At 37.1% G+C, this 22,405-nt stretch overlaps 2 protein-coding genes across 2 annotated transcripts; one reads left to right on the top strand and one right to left on the bottom strand.

Annotated features, from left to right (window-relative positions):
• Nucleotides 1-834: 834 nt before the first annotated feature.
• On the top strand, nt 835-7,787 carry CHR17 (chromatin remodeling factor17). Its single transcript, XM_021952068.2, has 25 exons — nt 835-1,201; nt 1,771-1,905; nt 2,014-2,120; nt 2,349-2,461; nt 2,579-2,676; nt 2,860-3,039; nt 3,133-3,354; nt 3,604-3,738; nt 3,826-4,108; nt 4,203-4,276; nt 4,407-4,627; nt 4,729-4,816; nt 4,906-4,999; nt 5,091-5,279; nt 5,403-5,434; nt 5,556-5,629; nt 5,717-5,806; nt 5,916-5,985; nt 6,098-6,152; nt 6,240-6,298; nt 6,379-6,544; nt 6,632-6,810; nt 6,909-7,124; nt 7,258-7,356; nt 7,445-7,787. Exons 1-25 carry the CDS (start codon nt 962-964, stop codon nt 7,460-7,462), a joined length of 3,237 nt encoding a protein of 1,078 aa, XP_021807760.1. The 5' UTR covers nt 835-961; the 3' UTR covers nt 7,463-7,787.
• Nucleotides 7,788-8,847: 1,060 nt separating this feature from the next.
• Nucleotides 8,848-14,831, bottom strand: LOC110751582 (Protein kinase superfamily protein). The gene is made up of 5 exons (XM_021952069.2): nt 14,310-14,831; nt 13,189-13,385; nt 12,770-12,959; nt 10,210-10,601; nt 8,848-10,075 (listed from the first exon to the last, which is right to left on the bottom strand). The coding sequence occupies exons 1-5, from the start codon at nt 14,437-14,439 to the stop codon at nt 9,446-9,448; spliced, it is 1,539 nt and encodes a 512-aa protein (XP_021807761.1). The 5' UTR covers nt 14,440-14,831; the 3' UTR covers nt 8,848-9,445.
• Nucleotides 14,832-22,405: the final 7,574 nt, after the last annotated feature.

Below are 22,405 nucleotides of genomic sequence, written 5' to 3'. Positions count from 1 at the left end.
TTTAACATACTAAAACAAAGATGAACTTGAACGAGTGAGAATGATATCCTTCACATATAATGATTAATTAGCATTTGATTGCTTGAGGCTTGAGTGAGAGTAAGTATAGAATTACCACTATAAGGAATTTCAATATGATTTCTAGAAGTATGTTTCCTCCAATATTTTAATTTAATAATGGAGTTTTGCATTCTTATGTGACACACAAATGCAAATATATATTGAAAAAACTAATTGTTTAAAAAGAGTGGATAATTTAATTAATGAAGGAACATGCAATTAGACACAATACAGATTTTCATCTTCCTTTTACATACATCTTTATGAGAACATTTTGAAAGTGGTTAAAAGCATTTAATCCTATATTTGATATTCTAAGGGCTCGTTTGGAAGTAATTCTAGATAGGCCAGAATCACTTTTGGGGAGAACCACCTCCCATGTGATTCTCCATATAATCACTTTAAGTTCGATTCCTCTCTCCCCAATATCCCGTCCCTTGTATATAAAAAATAAAATAAAAATCATTATAGCCTCACACAAACCCACAGGAAAGCAAGCCCATTTGCTAGGGGACCAGCGTTGAAGCGCATTTACGACCCAAAAAAGATGGAGGCTCGAGCCGATAAGCCTACGGGTGCCCGACCCAAAGACCCGGAGTACCAACCCAATTACACACGAGCGGGAAATCACGTTTCCTTATTATTGGCGGGAAATTCTCACTTTTCTCCCTCTCCCCCAAACGCAATTCTATACCGCACATCTCACATTTCCAAATCGGACGGCTACAAACGCAATTATTTAATAACCCACCCCCAAGCGCACCACTCTCTCGCATTTTTCAATTTTTCATTATTTTCGCCGAGTGACTTCTAAATTCTAAAATTTAAAGTCGGTCCATTCTCTCCTCCTGAGCGTCTCCTCTTTTTCAATTTACGAAACCCTCGATCTGAGAAAAGAACTATGGCGAGAGCCTCGAAGCCGCAGGTGTCGTCCGATGAAGCCCTATCCAACGGCTCTAATTCGTCCGACGAGGAGCCGATCAACGACCAGGAGGAGGAGGTGGACGAGGAGGAGCTCGAGGCCGTGGCTCGCTCCGCAGATTCTGACGACGACGAGGCCGCCGCCGGCGACGCCTACCCTGGCTCAGACGATGACGTGGCTGCCGATGAGAACGGCGATGACGGCTTTGAGGAGGATGAGGTATGCATTTACTATTCTGCCTTTGCGGCAGCTTCTGTGGAGGGGTTTTGGGGTGTCGTTTTGTTGGATCTGAGTTCGGTTATGTTACTGCTTGTGTGTACTAGGGTTGTTTAATTTATTTTAGGGAACTTTTGCGCTAGGGTTTTGGTGGTCTAGGGATTGGTTATTTTTGCCCATATTGGGGTCAGAAGAATAGCGAAGGAAGGAGAGAAACGAATACTTGGGATCCGGGTTTTTTATATGATTTATCTCCATTTCTATGTTCTGCATGGTGGTCCTTTGTTTCGAAGCTAGAGATGAGTAAAGGAGAGGAAAAGCAAGTTTCTTTACGCGTTTACTGTATCTTCTGGTATGAAAGCTGAGAAACCGATGCTAGTGGTTGATTTTTGGTTGGCTTTACCGGATATTTCTTCTGAAATTTCTCTAAATTAGTTTTCTTTTGGTTGATAATCATTGTCATTGTCATGTTTAATTGAGTTTGTGTCTTCAAGGTTTGGTGCTGTAAACGCCAAACCATTTGGGTGCACCTTTTCTTCCCTCATGTCCTCTTTTGCATGATCGTCTTGCAGGATGACGACACTAATTTGAGTAATGCTGAAATTGGAAAACGTGAAAAGGCCAGGCTTAGAGACATGCAACAAATGAAGAAGCAAAAGGTTCAGGAAATATTGGATACGCAAAATGCAGCCATTGATGCTGACATGGTGAGTATGTTGGAAGGGCTAATATGGTTGGCGTAGTTTACTTGGTATTGGATATTTATAGTCTGTTTTTTACGGTAGCTGATTCTGTCGGTGTTGGTTTAATGACAGAACAATAAGGGGAAGGGGCGGTTGAAGTATCTTCTGCAGCAAACAGAGTTATTTGCCCATTTTGCCAAAAGTGATCAATCTGCATCCCAGAAGAAAGTGAAGGGAAAGTAAGTTCAACAACCATTTAAGAGTATTGCATATTCATAATTCTTACTGTATTGGGTTATTGATTATTGTCGCTGGTGATTTATTTACCTTGAAGAAATAAATAGGAATGCTAGAGTTTCCGACGCTCCAAAAAGTAGGATGAATGCCTTTAATGGGTTACTATTGTTGCATGAATGAATTTTTTAAATGTTCTTACTGGTGCTTTCTTCCTTTTTCACACAAATTAGAGGTCGCCATGCTTCAAAAATAACTGAAGAGGAAGAAGATGAAGAATGCCTTAAGGAGGAAGAAGATGGTTTGTCTGGGACTGGAACCACACGACTGTTGACGCAACCTTCTTGTGAGAGATTTCTCTTAAATTTAGTTGTTTTTTGAAGGCTTTTATTTAATGACAAACTTCACAGTTCAGGGGCAGCTTAAAGTTGAACCCTTGCTTTTCCCTTTTCCTTTTTTGTAGGTATTCAAGGGAAGATGAGGGATTACCAACTTGCTGGGTTGAATTGGCTCATACGACTCTATGAAAATGGTATAAATGGAATCCTCGCAGATGAAATGGTAAGCATTGAATTCTGTCTTTTAGGGTTGGCTCTTTCCTTTCTTCCCCGTGTTGGATTGGGTATTTACGTTTTGTTTTCGAGTTGCAATGTGCCTTTGTCATTCTGTTTTTAAATAACATGAAGGATATTTTACTTTGGTAGGCTATGGTAGTGATAAATGTTTTTTGTTCTCTTCCATTAGGGGCTTGGTAAAACATTGCAAACCATCTCCTTGTTGGGATACCTGCATGAGTTTAGAGGGATAACTGGCCCTCATATGGTAGTTGCTCCAAAGTCAACACTTGGAAACTGGATGAATGAGATTCGGCGTTTCTGCCCCACCTTGCGTGCTGTAAAGTTTCTTGGTAATCCTGATGAAAGAGTAAGTCATTCCGGGTTCGTTTGTACAAGTGAGTCATATTTATATTTTGGTTTATACTCTGCTCAATATTTCATTACTTTCTAAATCTTGCAGAAGCATATACGTGAGGACCTGCTGGTTGCGGGAAATTTTGATGTCTGTGTCACAAGTTTTGAAATGGCCATCAAAGAGAAGACTTGCCTACGCCGTTTTAGCTGGCGCTATATAATCATTGACGAAGCCCATCGAATCAAGAACGAGAATTCACTGCTTTCAAAAACTATGAGGCTGTATAATACAAATTTCCGCCTTCTAATTACGGGCACACCACTTCAGGTATCAATTGTGATATTAGGGACATGCTACATACTGGATGTAATTTAATATGCTGATGCTTTAAGCATGCTTATCTTGCATTCACTTGAAAGTTCCTAATCTCTTTTGCCTCTATATAACTTTCGGAGGGTAACCTGAGTTCAACTCAGTCTTTCTTGCTCTTTTGAAGTAGCAACAATATTTCTTTCTCTGAATTTCGGATTGCTGTAAGGATTCTTGACTCTTTTTTTTGCTGCGGTCAACTTGCAGAACAATCTCCATGAACTATGGTCTCTGCTTAACTTTCTTCTGCCCGAGATATTTAGTTCTGCAGAAACTTTTGATGAATGGTTTCAAATTTCTGGTGAAAATGACCAGCAGGAGGTTGTTCAACAGCTTCATAAGGTAGGCCTAAAATATTCTCAACTGTTTAGTATTGTGGCTCCTGCTTTTATCATTACAGTATCTCACTTCATTTATGTGTCCTTTAAGGTCCTCCGGCCATTTCTTCTCCGAAGGTTGAAGTCAGATGTTGAGAAAGGTTTGCCTCCGAAAAAAGAAACAATACTCAAAGTGGGCATGTCACAAATGCAAAAACAGTACTACAGGGCTTTACTGCAAAAAGATCTTGAAGTTGTTAATGCTGGTGGAGAACGTAAGCGCCTTCTGAACATAGCAATGCAGCTTCGTAAATGCTGCAATCATCCATATCTTTTTCAAGGTGCTGAGCCTGGGCCTCCTTATACAACTGGAGACCATCTTATCACAAATGCTGGTAAGCTTAACATTTTGTGAGCCATGGACCTCATGGATGCATATTGGTTGGTCGATGGTCATTTGACTCATCCTTTCTTAAATCTCCATTGTAGGCAAAATGGTTCTTTTGGATAAGTTGCTTCCAAAGTTAAAAGAACGTGATTCTAGGGTCTTAATATTTTCACAGGTTTGTTCCATTCTGTAAAATCATTTATTGAGTATTGGTATGAATTCCTGTGAATGCTTGTAAGCATTTATGTTGCTGTGCATGCCCAGAGATATTATATCTCATCTGTGTCCTTTGGTTTTAATATCAGATGACAAGGCTGCTAGATATTCTTGAAGATTATTTAATGTTTCGGGGCTACCTGTATTGTCGAATTGATGGAAATACTGGTGGAGAAGATCGTGATGCTTCCATTGATGCCTTTAATAAGCCTGGAAGTGAGAAATTTGTTTTTTTGCTATCAACCAGAGCTGGAGGACTTGGTATTAATCTTGCTACTGCAGATATTGTCATTCTTTACGATAGTGATTGGTAAGCATCTGCAGCATTTTCATTATAGTGGTAGTGATTATTGTTCTTCTGTCTGCATGCCTATACCTCTACTGCTTGATAATGCATGTGACGTGTTATAGGAACCCTCAAGTTGATTTGCAAGCACAAGACCGTGCTCACAGGATTGGTCAAAAGAAAGAAGTTCAAGTGTTCCGGTTCTGCACTGAGGTATGAACGTGTCCTGATATGATACATTTCCAGCTATGCAATGCTTGCACTATGTAGTTTATCAGAAAATGATTTTAATTTTCAAACAGTATACTATTGAGGAGAAAGTGATTGAGAGGGCTTATAAAAAGCTTGCGCTTGATGCTTTGGTGATTCAACAAGGGCGATTAGCAGAGCAAAAAAGTGAGCCACACAATTTCTTCAAGATATCCCTCCTTTAAAATGCATATATGAAACACAAATTTATTCCCTAACATTTTATTCTTGGATGCAGCTGTTAATAAAGATGAGTTACTTCAAATGGTGAGGTTCGGTGCTGAAATGGTTTTCAGCTCCAAGGACAGTACAATTACAGATGAGGACATCGATAGGATCATTGCTAAAGGAGAAGAGGCAACTGCTGAGCTTGATGCAAAGATGAAGAAATTTACTGAAGATGCTATAAAATTTAAGATGGATGATAGTATGTTTACCAATGTTGAAAAGTTCTTGGCATTTAGTTTTATCCTTGATTATATTTTTGTTCTTGCAATAGACAATGTTAAAAGGGAAATTCAAATTTTTAATTTCGATACTGTTTCTGCAGCTGCTGAATTGTATGACTTTGATGATGAGAAGGTAGAGAATGTTTTTGTATTTTTATCGATTATTATAGTATATTGATTTATGTTACCATAGTTATGGCCCATATTTGAAATTTATTGGCCATCTTATATGTGCATCTTTTTACTTGATGAAGGATGAGAAGCTCGACTTCAAGAAAATTGTTAGCGACAACTGGATTGAGCCACCAAAAAGAGAGCGGAAGCGCAAGTAAGGGGTTTTACTTGTCTGCCTCTTTAGTTGTGTATTAATTTCATTTAGTTTCTGAAATATGAATTTTTGTGCTTTCACTTTTAGTTACTCAGAGTCAGAATATTTTAAGCAAACAATGCGCCAAGGTGGTCCAGCAAAACCAAAAGAGCCTCGAATTCCACGCATGCCTCAATTGTAAGCACCTCTTGAAGGCTGCTTACTGATTGTTATCTGTGTTGTGTTCTCTTATCAATGTCTCTTATCAATGTTTGATAATATTATCTCTTCTTGCCTTTGTCTTCAGACATGATTTCCAATTTTTTAACACACAGAGGCTCAGTGAGCTGTATGAAAAGGAAGTACGGTACCTCATGGTGTGTATAAGTGAACTCTCATTTTCCTTTTTATTTTAGCTGCAACAATTTATGGTTTGAGAGTTATTGCTTTGCAAACTATTTATTTATCTTTTTGATGAAAAATTCTCAGCAAACACATCAAAAGAATCAGGTGAAAGACACAATAGAGGTGGATGAACCAGAAGGTACTTATTTTTTTTCCATATGAATTGACACCATGTGCTGATCTGCTTTCTGCTATTCCATTTGCTAACTGGGTATTGAATGTTTAGAAGTCGGGGATCCATTGACTGCTGAAGAGGTGGAAGAAAAGGAACGTCTGTTAGAAGAAGTAAGTCTATTGAATATGTGCTGCAAATGAGGTTCTCATCTAGGTTTTCTTTATTGAGCTTTATTATTGGTGAATTTCAGGGTTTCTCTTCTTGGAGTAGAAGAGATTTCAATACCTTCATTAGGGCCTGTGAGAAGTATGGCCGAAATGACATAAAAAGCATTGCTGCCGAGATGGAGGGGAAAACAGAGGAGGAAGTTGAAAGATATGCAAAGGCTTTTAAAGAAAGATACAAAGAGTTAAATGGTAAGTGATGTCCAACCATTTTGCTGTTGCGTTAGGTAAAGAATGTAGCCTTTAAATCTAACTTGTTGACTCTATTGATGCTTCCAGATTATGATAGAATCATTAAGAACATTGAAAGAGGAGAGGCTAGGATTTCCCGGAAAGATGAGATCATGAAAGCTATTGGGAAGAAGTTGGATCGTTACAAGAATCCATGGCTGGAACTGAAGATCCAGTATGGTCAGAACAAGGGGAAGTTGTACAATGAAGAATGTGATCGTTTCATGGTACAATTTGAAAATATCTTTATGAAAAAATTATTTTATACAGACTGCGAATTTTTGATGTCCATTACCTGGTTATTCATGTCTATTGCTCAATGCAGATATGCATGGTTCACAAGCTCGGGTATGGGAACTGGGATGAGTTGAAGGCAGCATTTCGCACGTCACCCTTGTTTCGTTTTGATTGGTTTGTGAAGTCTCGCACAACTCAGGAACTTGCTAGGAGGTGTGATACATTAATAAGATTGGTGGAGAAAGAGAACCAAGAATATGACGAGAGGGAGAGACAAGCCCGCAAAGAGAAGAAGCTTGCTAAGGTTTGTTCTGTGTTCCCTACCCCAACGTATTGAAAGAACCGAATGCACATTTCTTTTTTGTTATGTTTGTGGTCTAGTTAGTGCCAAATTGGTGAATGCATTATCATATATTATGTATCATGTTTTGTTTCAGAGCATGACACCATCAAAGCGTGCCATGGGTAGGCAGCCGACTGAGAGCCCGATTTCCGGAAAGAAGAGGAAGCAATTAACTATGGATGATTATGTCTCGGTATGCTTCATTTCTAGTTGCAGAGTAATATATGTTGGTTGATGGCCAGAATAACTGAAGCAAGTTATGTTTCTTTTTTTGGTTGCAGGGAAAGAGGAGGAAATGATATAAAATTGAGGATCAGGATATTTTAAGGGGCTTGGGAAGCATGGATGCCAGAGTTTAGGTTTTTCTTTTTATTATTAATTTTCCCCCAATGTTTTTGGGATCATGATCAGGGTTCAACATTACCCGTGATCTCAACAGTGGTGGTGGAATGGAAGGCATAACCAAATTATGAAGCTGTAAAAACGAATAGCACCTAGTACTGATTTACCCCCAATGTTTTGAACACCAGGAATATTACTATTAGGTCATTTAATGAGATGTATATTTTTTGGGTAATTGCTTGTGTTTTGTGTTGTGACATAATAATATGTTCGGTTAAATCATGAAGTGTGCCTGCCCCATTGAACCTGAGTTCGAACTCCTTTCCCTTGCACTAGAATTGTTTTAGAATTTGTCACAAAAAATCATGGATCGTCAGAATATCAGATGTTGAGGACAGTATCTCAATACTTTTCAAGTGACAGTACTTTTGAGCAAATTGGAGCTTGAAATACTTTCCAATGTGTACTTGCAGTAAATATTTTCCAGCAGAGGGTAGAAAGTAAAATACGAAGTAACTTTTGTCCCATTTGTGAGCAGTAGTAGCTGTTTTAGATTTACCCAACTGAGTAGGTCGAGTGAAATTGTACAAGCATCTTCGAAAGTCTCATCAAAAGTAGTCCGAAGATTTGTGTTTTTCATTTTATATTAATTTATTAATTTTTCTTTTAGTGTGGGCCTAGTTATGGTACTTTGTAACGTCATTTATTGCGGTAAAATGACATGCAGATTGGCTTTCATTGGTTTCATTTCATGTCGTGTTATGAATTATTAGCTACTGGGGAGTAGATATCTTGTTTGCCTGGTGGGCAGTACGAGTGGTTGCAATTCTGTTGTCCACCTGCACGCCATTTCCCGTATTTTTCTTGTGCCCTAGGCTTTATGGATGCTCAACTTCATTTGTCTTATCATTGAGGTTATAAATGTACCATCTATAAATCAATTCTTCCTATGTTAATGGGGTCTAGTCCAATAGAAAAAAGACAATAACATGTAGACCAGTGGCTTCGAATACGAACACCCTATGTATGAGAAATCCCTTTCCTTTTCCTAACTTTGGCAACATAAAAAATATAAAAAAATCAATTCTTCCTACACAGATGTGGCAGACTGATACTAATAAAGTGCCAATATCATTGTCGATAATATGCCAATTAAAAAAAAATACTTCGACACATTATCGATACATATTTCTTCAATTTGGGTCCATGCTGAACAAACGAATGTTATGACATAAAGAAGAGAATGATGGAAGTATGTAGCTTCACATAGTATGAAGGCCAATATTTTGCAATAGGATTTTTTTGTTCTTTTTCGCACTTGAACATTGAAGACTTCAAAACATTTGGAAAATAGCTTTGATAAGGAGAGAAATTTACATGGAGAACAATCGGATCAAACGTTTCTGTATAGGCCGAAAACATGACTCAGAAATCCATACATGAGATTGTATGAGTACAAAGATGCAACAACATCCAAACCAAACCCACTAATTCCCCCACTTACAACAGGCTAATATATGGGGCAAAAATTACACATCGTCCTGACTCTCCCTGTAATATGAGCATCAGAACATAAATACAAAGATGAATATGTTCCATACAACCATTCTGCTGTGGGGCTACACCCGTAAATCCCCCGAAATCGTGAATCTACCCCCTTCCTCCAATACCTCCCTTTCTCTTACTGTTTTTCTTTTACCACAATACCCAAGCATTCAGTTTCCATACTCAACTACAAGAATGACATATGACAAGCAAACAATAGCCAAAGCCGGACGATGAAAGGACACTTATTCCCTTGGTGAAGATGGAAACCAAGATCGTAGAGGATGATCTACCCCTCGCAATTTCTCTTTCATCAACAATGAGCCCCAGAACCTAACAACACTCTTTTTTTCCTCAGAAGGTGATAGAAAAATTTGCTTGGCATGTTGGTGCATTTACTCATTTGTACCATCAAAGCTACCCATTGCATTTGCTCGCTTCTTTTCTCTCCAATTTTCACCCCAAACCTTTGCCTCGGCCACTGCACGTTCTCTATCTAGATCACGATTTCTTGGAGTTTCCCTTGCTCTCCCAGCACTCACTGGACTGTCTCTCTGAGACTCTTGTCGCTCTAACCCATCTAAACCCCACCTTCTCCCAGACCCTGTGCCAGTTTCAATCCTCCCTAATTCTACGCCAGTATTCAAGTCCCTGATGGGGTCTCTCCTTCTGTAATCGGGTGAGTTTTTATGCGTAGAAGGGGAACCATGCCGCCCACCACGTCCAGGTTCATCTGGGCTATCCAGTCCATCTGCCATGTTCCTTCGTTCGTCCTTGTGCCTAGGAGTAGATGGACCAACTCTGTTACTATGACCACTGGCTGAGTTTGGATCATATGTTTGAGAGGCTAAGTATGTGAGAGCCGTCACAACATCCCCTATTAGAGGCCTTGTAGCCGCTTGTTCCTGCAAACACATGGCTGCAACAGCAAGAGCTTGGTAAAGCCCTCGCATTGGGTAACGGCCTTGCAATAGTGGATCAGCCATTTTTGGGAACTTCCTACGATCCTTGAAAAGTGGCCGTGCCTGAAAACCAAAGAGCCGAAAAATGGAAAGACAAACAAAAAAAGGGAAACCTTTGCTTCAAGTGAATCCATGAAAAGTTAACCAGATAAATGCTGACAACGCAAAAAATTCTCAAATGATAAATGAATACTTACCCATGCAACAAGATTATGCTCTCCATGACCTCTGGTATTATCAATGGCTTTTCGCCCTGTAATAAGTTCGAGGAAGACCACGCCAAAACTGTAGACATCGGACTTCAAAGTGAGTTGACCAGTCATAGCATATTCTGGAGCACAGTAGCCATATGTCCCCATCACACGTGTGGAGACATGTGTCTTGTCACCAACAGGACCTAGTTTTGCAAGCCCAAAATCAGATAACTTTGGGTGAAATCCCTCATCAAGAAGGATGTTGGATGATTTCAAGTCTCTGTATATGACGGGAGGGTTTGCTTTATCATGCAAATACTCCAACCCCTTAGCTGCACCAGCTGCAATCTTCATTCTTGTATTCCAGTCCAGGGGTTCCTTGTCCGACGGAAGATCTGAAAACAGTAAACGAAAAGCAATCTGGGTAATTTACAGAAATTATACACGCACAACACAAACTTCAGACTTTTACTTGAGTAACTAAGAGATTTGTGGGTATAATAAGTTGCTCAAGGAAAATACAGATAATCATACTGCAAAATTTTAAAATTAGGCTCTTAAGCATTTTCAAAATTACAATCCTGAAGTTTTGGTGATATAATTAAGCAAAATAATTACAGATGCTTCTCAGTACATTAAATTAAGTAATTATGACTTAGATCTCTACGTATTCACGGTATGACATTGACATCACTTGTTCATGAAGTGCTCTATACATATATGAAATGTAGGCATGTGTGGGCATTCTTCCATGTGATCATTGACTTGTATTCTTCATTTCGTATACTAGATATGGCAAAAGTAATCATCATGTTTGCAGAAAAGGCCAGTAACCATCAAATTACTCATCTAGAGAATTCTGTTTATATTATTTACTGTCTCATGTTAACATTTTCCGGTTAATATAGTATTTCTTTCACTGAGCAGTGTTTAGTTGTTCACTTGTTAGCACTGAGAAAGGTTTCCTAGAGATCCTTGGTAAACTTGAACCTAGGTATGGGTAGTTGACCCCCACAAGACTTTATTAGGGAAGCAGTCCACATCTTTGGAGATAGATAAATTGAGTTAGAGCCTTGATTCTAACAACTTGGGAATTGCCAACCCCCTTTTTCAGCTTAGCTTCATTCAGGGCCTTTTCAAACTCTATTTTCCTGTTCCAATACTAATTTGAGGGCCCTTTGCCTTGAACTTGAATCTAATCACCTCTCCATACTATTTAGATCTTTTCCCCCTCACCCCTATCTCATGGCCCAACAAAGTGGTGACTAGATTAAATATACAGTGAAGATTCCTCCCCTTCTTTCTTCAAGACAAAGTGGTGACTAGATTAACAGCTTCCTCTAAATTGGAATCAACATCAATACGATGTCAGCTTTACATAAAGGGCTTCTGTACATATCCCGTGTACATCTCAGTACTGCTTTTCTTAGGACCATTGTGCCAATGTACATTCAAGTGATGCCCTTCCTAGTCTTCTAGTATCCCCAATTTAAACAGTACATGGATTGACAAATATGAAAAAAATGAAATTTGGAATTTCAACTACGCAAACCAAGCCTAGAACTACAACAGAAACACAAAATGTCCCATGAACGTAATGAACCAAAATAAGAGCCATACAAAAAGTCATAGACCAAAGATTAGCTAGGCAGCTAGATTTAAGAACTTATAATAGTGAAGATTTTCCACGTCTTCTCCAACAATCATTGGTCATCACTGGTTTTTCTAAATTTGAATTCCCCAATAAACTTTAATTACATTTTCCCTGTAGGAAGGACATCCAATCTCACTAATGATAAACATAACAGAGTCGGGTAAAACATTGTATGATGGTCAAGGAAATAGCAAAAACCGTTAATCAATAGTTCACTATGTCATGATTCTTCTTTTTTGACTTGGCGAAAACTAAAAACTATCCACTATCACTAATTATGTGAATTTAATCATCAGCACTCCCATCTACTTCAGTGATGGTAACCTATTTGCATGATACTAACTCACGTGATAGAACTTCTTGACATTGTACATTAAAAAGCTTCAGGCCCCAGATAATTTTTGTTAGGAACTCCTAGATAATGCCTGACAGGCATTTAATTTCCTTGACTAATGCAACATTACTTCAGTGATGTCAATTAATTAGTATTTTTGACTGCAAACCCCCATAAAATAACTCAATTCACAGGCCATAATAGCTCTTACATTTTTTAAGACAGCCGTCAAACAGACAAATACCATACACAAAACATGACGACACAACACAAAGCATATACATACTTCATATATTCTAATGGAAACAACTGAGTTTTCACTACTATGCACAAAGCTTTTGCTGAACCCCTGATTAACTCATGTTTCATGTGAGAAATGTTGCCATAAAAGCAATCCCTAAAAGCTTATTGCAAATTCAAAAGATCACGTAAAGGAACTAACATTTTAGGACTTACACATGCAGAACTAGTTATCCAGATATGTATTTATCATGTACAATGTATAAGGTGCATCGCCATTAAATAAAGTAAAAGTCTTTATCTTTTCTATGGGAATAAAAGAAATTCAATCTGACCGTGTAAATGATCTTCCAAGGATCCCAAAGGCATAAACTCATAAACAAGGAGGCGTTGATCCCCATCAGCACAATAGCCAATCAAGTTGACAAGGTTTGGGTGGTGCAGAAGGCTAAGCATAAGAACCTCCACCAAAAATTCTCGATTTCCTTGAAGGCCATTCCGGTCAAGTTGTTTCACGGCAACTACCTGGAAACAAATTATTCCAAAGTAAAGAGATCCATCATGGAGTAGATGGAGACTCAACAATTGAGTTCTGCATAAGTACATATAATCTTTGGAAAAGCAAAATGTAGAACGATGTAGAATATGCTGAATAAGATCCTAAATCTTACAGATAGGATAAATGACTCAGAGGCAAACACTCAAAACATGCTTTGATGATGATTCTCATTTCATTTTCAACCAATCAACCTACCTGTCCTGTGCTCTCCAATCGACCTTTGTAGACACGTCCAAAACCACCTTCACCCAATAAACATTCTGCCTTAAAATTCTTTGTTGCAGCTGCAAGCTCCCGGAAAGTAAATGTCTGTGCAGCAATGTGTGCCGTAGGTCCATCTTTTGGAATAGCTGGTTCTTTCTTATGATCAGAACCATTTCGAGATTTTTTGTCTGCAAAAATTATGCAAAAGGAACAAAGATGTTAAAAAGGTGTTTTGGTTAACAATGAAACTAAAATACATAGATCCAACATAACATCTTCCCTGAATTTCTTGAAAATATTCAGTAGCCTAATGGACGTTTATAAAAATGGGAAAAAGAAAACAAGAAGTGAGATGGTAATGGCCTTTATGTTTTCTAAATGCAAAATATACAAGCAAACATATTACAATCAAATCATTGAAAATGATGATTACTCCAATATGTCCACTATAATATCGCATAACACACATTTGTTGGATGTCCTATGCTGGACAAGTAATCCAAACCAGTACTGTAGTCTGTATTGCACACAGAAATTGCCATGGTAGTGATTCCAACGACCATGTTAATTTAAAGCTTAAACATTTCAACTAATATAGGTTCTAAATTGTATACAGAGGTGCACAGCATCTGAAAAGAAAAAAGTTTTCTGTTCTAAATTTTGATTGTTCCATTAAAGCTTTCACCTCACTTATTAGAAACTCTTTCTCATACATTTGGCAGTTCAAGAATGAACAGAAACGTCATCAAAAGAAAGCAAAATGCTTGAAACTTCAGAAATTAATTGCAGATCTCCAGGAATGATCCATTTGCAACTCCATCAAGTTAAAGTCCAAACGACACAAATCCGCAAACAAGGAATCACTCTAACAGAGAAAGCATGAAAACCCCAATTAGAAAACCAACCAAAAAAATAAAAAACCACCACCACCACAGACGCATCAGATCAACATAATAAAAAATTCCACCAGAAACCCACCATCAGAAGACTTCCAAAAACACCATAAATTTACAAAATTCAGTACAACCATAAGAAACCCAGTAATCAGACTAACCAAAACTAAAGAAAACCCAGAAACAGTTGTGAAAAAAAATTGGGGAAAGAAAATTCACCTGAGCTAACTCTTGTAACATGGTGAGACTGAGCAGCTGAGCCTTCTTTAACTGAGTCCTTCTTGGTCACTTCCTTTACACCACTACCCTCCTTGTTGGATGATCCAAAACAAGGAAAGCACCCACCCATATCAAAGTCCAAGCAAATCAAAGCCACCCAACAAAGCCCCACAAAGCTCAAAACTTTTCACAATCATTCATCAGTCATTACCTACCGTCTTCTCCACAGACACAACCCCATATCACAATTCCAATCAAAATTCAAATTCACCCACTCTGTCTCTTTGTCTCTCTCTCTCACCCTCCCTCTCTCTCTCTCTAGGATCCCCAGTGGCCATTTAAGAGAAAGATCGAGACCAACATGTCTGAGAAGCAGATCAACAAATCGAAGAAAACTGATGTGGTGTGTAATAAGAGAAGGTAAAGACTAAAGAAAAAGAAGGCCCCCAAAAAATAAAATAAAGTAACAAAAAATAAACAAATATGTGAAATAAGCAAACCCACAATAATGAAAATAATAATAAGAGTCCTTGGGGATTAACTTCGAATTTAACTATGGATTTATGTTGTCATTAAGAGCTAAATCCTCATACGTAATGTAATCTCTTGGAATAAAAAGAAGATGCTTTATGCCACCAACAAGGAAAAAAAAAAATAAGAAAATGCTTTTTCGGGTTTTGCTTTTTTTTTTTACCCCTCGGAATGTCAAAATATTACAGCCAAAGCAAGGGTTAATACCAATACTAATAATCATCATCACGGTCGGAAAAGTGGGGCCCGCCTCCCAAGGAGATGTGCTTCCACAGACTTGTGATGGACATTCTTAACACATGTCTTAAAACTACATTCAGACTTTGTGTTTTTGTAAGGAAGAGTGATGATCGGGTGCGGTACGGAGTATTTTATGCGTGGTATTGGGCTGTGAGCCGTTGGATGGAAAGATGAGTGGGTGGCTTGGATAAAAGGTATGACGTCATGGTGCCTGATCCAACCTTGTGGGGAGCTCAGAGTAGCACAGTACACACTTCTGACAAATTTTTTTAAAAAATATAAAAAAACTAATACCAGTACAAAATTTTATATTTTATACATTGTGTGGTTAGAAACTACAAAAAAATTTGTTTTTATTTATTTATAAATAATAATAAAAATATTTTTGTTGTTGTAGAGTGTGCTGTGAATTGAAATGGCCCAATAGGATTGTACAAGTTGCTTGTTATTTTATGTTATTTTTTATGTATATTTTCTAGTCAAATAAACCAACAACTACTGCCTAACATCCCTACCACAAACCCAATTCCTCTGACTCAAAATTAATATTAAAAAGAAAAACCTTGTCAAGAGAAGATAAAGTATGAGTTCACACTACACAAATAGGGGTGTTAATGAATTCAAATTGCAGTAAAAAGAAAAGGAGAGACTTGGTCTAAGGGCTGAAAAAATTTCAAATTTTTACCATTTAAATTAAAGGGAGTTGTTATTAACACTCTAAAAAAGTCATTGTGTTCTCATTTCTTATATATATATATATATATATAGTTATTCTTTTATCCGAATGTCTACACATCATTATCCTGCGAAAGCAATTGTAAACAAGCAGAAAAGCAGAGAGTGATAGTATAAAATACATGGCGTTCGCACCATAATAACGTCCGGATGTCTGCATAGGAGAATTTTTGTATATATACCGGTAATGAACACCCTCCATTTTGTTTATCTTATTTTATTTGGTTAATTTATATTAATTTATATAACTTTTATATGTTTGTATCTTCAATCGACATCTTTCATCCATTGAACGCAGCCACGACCTAAGAACACCCTCCATTGCCGCTCTACAGCTCCTCCATAACCTCCGTCGTAGTACTATCACCATCATCGCACAACTTCTGCAGAAAATTTTAGGAAAAAGAAACTCCATTTTTTTTAACAACATCAGATTTAACCTTACATAAAAATAAAAAAAATAAAAAATAAAAATCCGATGCAAGGGATATACTCATCTATGTAATCCATAACATTAGTTTTTTTCCTTCATTTTTTTTACGATGTCTCGAGCCATGACATATCTTCTCTGTATCTTTTGGAGTGCAAACAAGAAAGAGCAATAATACAGATTCACCAACCCAAATAAACTTCATAATAAAAAAAAACTGAATAGACATAATGAAACTAGTACGTAGGAAAACCAGATCTGAGTCTCAGGTTTGGAGTTATAAAAGATCATCAACTATGAAACTCGAACAAGAAATATATATGCAGGGCTTTGGACCCAACCCCATCTTCCTCGTTGCTAAATCCACAATATATGCTGCTTGGTACTGGCGGTGGGTTGGGTGACTGCAACAAGAACAACGATGGTCCCAAAGTTGAAGATTGGGTGGGATGGCACTGGGTTGTTTGGCTGCAGCAGTGGATCACGGTATATGCTTGATAATTACAAGGGGCGGAGGATTTCTCATGGGGTTCAAACTTGAAACTACTGTTCTGCAAGTCAAGACTCTTTTTTACTGGATTAGACCCGTTAGCATTAGTTATATAATTTAACCTAAAACAATTGGGCTAAAGCACTAGCTTAATTTTGAGCTTTTAGCAATGTCCACGAGCCACGAGAGAATGGGCACATTTCTAGAATATGCGCTCCACTTGAAACTTCAACTTAAGATGATTATATCCCACCCAAACCAACCCAACCCAAGATGCACCCCATATCCATAGCCATAGGCATAATATTAGCTATAAAAAGCTGAATCTATTGGGCACTTCCTATGGCTGTGAGGCTTTTGGCTCCTGCAGACTTCGCAGGGACGCACCAAATTGCATGTGCTCGTGTCCAGTAATAACCAATAACCTCAGTTGACCACCCAACTCTCACAATCAAAGTGCCAATGTCAAAAACATTACACGATTGCTTCAACCCAAATAGCACCTACCAATTTAGGGCTTTCTAGGCTTCTTACTATTAAAATATTTGATTTTTGCTAACCTTGTCTACGAGCACAAATTTGATTCATTAATGTGTTGTTAGTTTCACATGCATCTATGGTCAGAAATTGTGTTCGTCCCTAAGCATCTAAGACCTCCTTTATTAGAAAAAAACAAAACAAAAAAACAAAAACAAAAACAAAAGCCAATACTAATTCTATGTGAAGAAAAAAGAAATCCCTTTAATTGGAGGATAAAAATGTGTAGCACAATGACAATAAAAAGCCAGCACATTTATATAGGTTTTCCCGTCATCTATATGAATGAATATAAGACTCTGAAGATCAAGGCATTATGCCCACTTAATTTAATTTGTTAGCCTTGGGAAAATCTATACTAATGGCATGTTTACTAATCAGGAATTGGAATTCTCATCCGGAATTGAATTCCGCTTATGGAGAATTCATTCGTTTACTTCACATCAAGGAATTGAAAAGTAAGCGGGGCCCACACAAAATTAGGAATTGGAGGTGGTATTCTAATTCCGGGAGAATTCACCCATTAGGAATTCATCTTTTTTACCCATTATATCCTCACACAATTTTCAAAATTCCAAATATGTCATCTACTTTAACCAAAAAATGTGGACATTTTAGTAATTAGTAGCACTTCTACCCCAATTCCATATAGTTTAGTAAACAACTTCAATAGGAATTCGGAATCTAACTCCCCTCAATCCATATGGTTTAGTAAACAACTTCATTAGGAATCCGGAATCTAATTCTCCTCAATCCAACTCCTCCTCAATTCAATTCATCCTCAATCCAACTCCTCCTCAATTCAATTCATCCTCAATTCAATTCCCCCTAATTCAATTCCGGATTAGTAAACATGCCATAAGTGACTGGAAAAGAAGATGTGATATTGGAATCTTCACTAATATATTTGTACAATTTTGCAAAGGAGAATTTTTTATTTATTATTTATTTGGCTACATAATTAAGCTACCATATGTCTTTGCTGGTGTGGTTTAATGCATGATTAAATCAGCTAATCTATTATTAATAGTAGATTGGTACGTAAAAGTTTTTGAATCACTCTGAGTTGGGAATGTATGTCTTTTCAAATTAACACTGGCCTGCCGACATGAAGAATTGATCTTAATGGCCCTTCTAATCATCTTTTACTTTCTTTTAGATGATATCAAGTACCTTTTTAAGTTCTTGAATATGCATTGAACTTCAGATGGATGACATGAAAAGCAGGATAAGTTTGTCTGGTAGAATCTGCCTATAATATGATCGTTGGGTTGCTAGCTTTCCTTTCCCTTCTAGCTTTTTTCGCTGAATAAAGCTAACATTGAATTAGGGACGAAGCAACCAATGCCACCAATGAAAACATCGTAAATCATCTTTAATTTCATGCAAAGTCTTTATATACAAGTTACAACAATGTAAGAATGTTCTCTTATCAAATAGTCTGACATGTTATGTTGTTTATTGTCAACTTAAATGATTAAATTTTTACTTAAACGAGTAAACTTTTCCTTAAAGGGCAGTCCAAACTCAACTACCTCTCAATATAAAGATCTTAACTTGATTAAACTAGGTCCAAAGTTCATTCCCTCAGCTTCCATTCAATAAAGAAAAAAAAAACATAAAACTATATCCTAGCTACATATGCATACATTAATTAGAACTTTAGTTGTCATTGACAAAGTCTTGAGGGAAAAGCCCAATGATGTAGCTCTTGAATATATTGTGGGGCTCATATTGAACCCGAACCTCATTGTAAGCCCAAGCCTCTTTTTGCAAAAGTTGCCACAAGCTTCAACATTATATACCATCGTTGAGTTTTGCAAGCACAATATTTTTATTTGAGTACAAGCGATAGTCTAAACTATAGAGGAGGGGGGTTTCTCACAGACACACAACTAAGATGCTATGGGAATTCGAACATGAGATTTCTAATCTGCAAATCAAAGTCCATTTCAGTGGGCTAGATCTCGTTGACATAAAATGCTTGCGATGGCTTCTTCTTTTTTCCTCTTTTTCATGCTTGGTGATTGTTAATTTTTTGCATATTATAAGATAACGTGGAATCAATTCCAACACACAATATAGACAAGGTGAATATATTGCCTATCTAGCTAGCTTTTCCAAAATGGAGCTACAAAGTGCCGCATATATAATAAAGGTGAAGTATCTTTTTTCCCCCAGGTTGGAATTTCAGGTTGGCTGAGTGGTTTTGTAGGCAAAACATCTAATTGCAGCCTTAGAAGTTCATATTAGCAATTGATGGTTGAATTGAATTATTGAGCCACTTATTTTGTGCTTAATTAGTTCATTTCCCCTCCTCCCCGTCCAAGTTTGTGGTCAAATGAATCTTCATTACAACATCAATATAAACCTAAAACATTCTCAGAAGTATTATCATCTGTGCATTACATCCAGTTTTGCCCTAAATCAAATAGATTATAATACATAGTAGGTTGATGAGATCGATCATGCTCGAGTACGTTTGGACAACAAATTAAGAAAGTGATGAAAATTATGAGGATCATGATCATACTAAATATACCACAACACTAAGCACTAAGCACGGGGGAGCTACACTTCAGTATGAGGTCGTGCCCCTCTCTGATAATTCTAACATTTCATGTAAAATTTATATTAAATTTATGTAATTGTTGCAAAATATTGAAAAATCTATGTTGTCGACCCCTGAAAATAATAAATCTATATTATTGGCCCCCCCAAGAAATGAAAATAATAAATCTATATTGTTGGCCCCAAAGAAATGAAAGCTAACTCTGCTTGGGAGTGCTTATGGGAGGAAGCGCTTCTGACAGCGTTTGGGAAAAAAAAATTTAAGTGCTTATGGGTCATAGAAATGCATTTTGGAGAAGCACCCGTTATGTGCTTCTTCATAAAGCACTCCCAAGTGCTTTTCCAAGAGGCACTTAGATTTCTTATGAAAATTTCAATATCTTTATAACAAAAGCGCTTTTTCTAGAAGCGCTTATGAGCAGAATTGCTTCCTAGAGAAGTAGTCCCAAATGAGCTCTAGCTCCATGATTGGAATATACACAAAATTGTGAAGGAGATTTGGGATTGGGAGCATATATATATGCTGCTACGTACAATAATTTGGATATATACTTCAGCAAATGTGTCATGCCCTAGCTCTAGGCGACTATTAAGTACAACAATTAAATATGACATTCCTAGCTCATTCTTTAATAGTTTATATATGTATATATTTAATAAGATATCAGAGCTCTAAATTTATAATCGCAAATGATATCTTTGTCTTAAAATTGTTACAATTTTCGGGCCCATTTGATAACCATTTTAATTTTAGTTTTTAGTTTTCATTTTTGTTCTAAAGTATAGAGGAAAATGAGAGCGAGAATGGGAGTGAGGATGATAGAGAGGGGAGGATGGGAGGGAGAAGTAACAAAAGTGAAAATGACGCAGCGTGACAATTGATTGGCTAAACCTTAGCCTAAAACATGTAACTCTGGAATCCACCAGGAAGCTATGTTGCCCGGACACGGACACGGGTACAAGGAAACGTGACACGGCGACACAAAAAATCTCAAAAAATTAAGACACGGACACGGCTAGAACACGACAATTAAAATAATAATAAATTCTAATAAAATTATAATAATTAAAAATTCATACTCAATACTTCAATGTCATAATATCATAAAACAAATTCATACTCATTTGAGTTAACTTAGCATTACTCATCTTTCCCTCCTAAACAAAATAAAGAATGATACACACATTTATTTACACATATTCATGATTCATCATAAACCAAATTTCACACATTTTCGTATATGATCTATCATCTTCAAAATAAGAAAATCGATTTTCCACTTCATAAAATAAGAATCAAGTTTGCATAAATAAATAAAAAAACAAAGTGAATGAATTACCGACTCAAAAAGATGCTTCTCTCACGACCAAATTGCTATCAAGGTCCTTAGTCAACCAAAAATATCAGCTCTGCAATGAAGGAACAAAGGAAAAAAAAACATAATAAAAAAAATATATTGATTACATTTTTAGCCACTTTTTAAAACTATTTCAAATATGTCCACATAGTTTTCAATAATTATATTTTGGCCATAGTTTTTGTTTTATAATTTTCAAAATGGTCCCTGCCGTGTCTTGATTTCAGTTGACCGTGTCAAAAACGTGTCTTGACCGTTGACCCATGTCCAAGCCGTCTCTGAGGCTTGTCCGTGTGTCCAACACCCCAACACTTCGGCCTAACGGAGTGTTCGTGTTACATAGCCAGGAAGATATGAGAGAACCTCAAGGTTTACTGATAAAATTAGAATAACAAAACATAACCATAATCATGGGTATAGTAGGTTTAAATACTCCTAGAAACCCTAGGAATAACAAAGGAGTTAAAATAGGAAAATAACAAAGTTTCCAAAAATTGTAAAAATTTTAAAACTGAATTTTGGATGGATGCCCGAAAAAGTTCATACATCATGGCAAAGTAATGAGTTTTACTTGTGACGCCGTTCTCTTCGAATTGACGAGTCATGTGCCACATTATGAGCTTGGAGCCCAAATCTACAATTTACCTGATTTTCCCTTGCACGCGTGTCACTCCAACTCCTTTTCGATTGCTTCCGCCATATGTTCAACATCACAAAACAATTTCAAATAGATTTCAGATTTTTGTTTTTGTTTTCACTTTTGTTACTCTTCCCTCTCAATCCCTTCTCCAGTATCATTCTCACTTACATTCTCTCTCTTTTTCCTCTATACTCAAACACAAAAAATAAAAAATTTAAATTTAAATTTAAATAGATATCAAATGGGCCTTCATTTCTCACTTCTATATTATTTATCTTTAACTTGATCATAGATTCTACTCTAACACACCATAAGAATACCAAATGATCATGATGATGATTGGAATAATATTTTGATGGCATGGCATGCAGATGTGTTTTGATTTATTTAAACTTTGAGGCTGTCCGGATCAACCCCACGACACCAGAATCGAAGGGCCATGCGTGATGGAACAACACTAACTAGAATATATGTATATATATAGCTCCAATAAATTCGATCCAATTTCTAATTTAGCTCGTTTAGCCATCAAAGAATATATCCATTTCGTTGAAAAGACATTGC

The sequence above is a fragment of the Prunus avium genome, chromosome 1, assembly GCF_965620075.1.
Source record: "Prunus avium chromosome 1, drPruAviu1.hap1.1, whole genome shotgun sequence".
In the NCBI taxonomy this organism is placed as follows: domain Eukaryota; kingdom Viridiplantae; phylum Streptophyta; class Magnoliopsida; order Rosales; family Rosaceae; genus Prunus; species Prunus avium.
The sequence above is the reverse complement of the archived record's forward strand: the minus strand, read 5'-3'. Positions and strand labels throughout refer to the sequence as shown.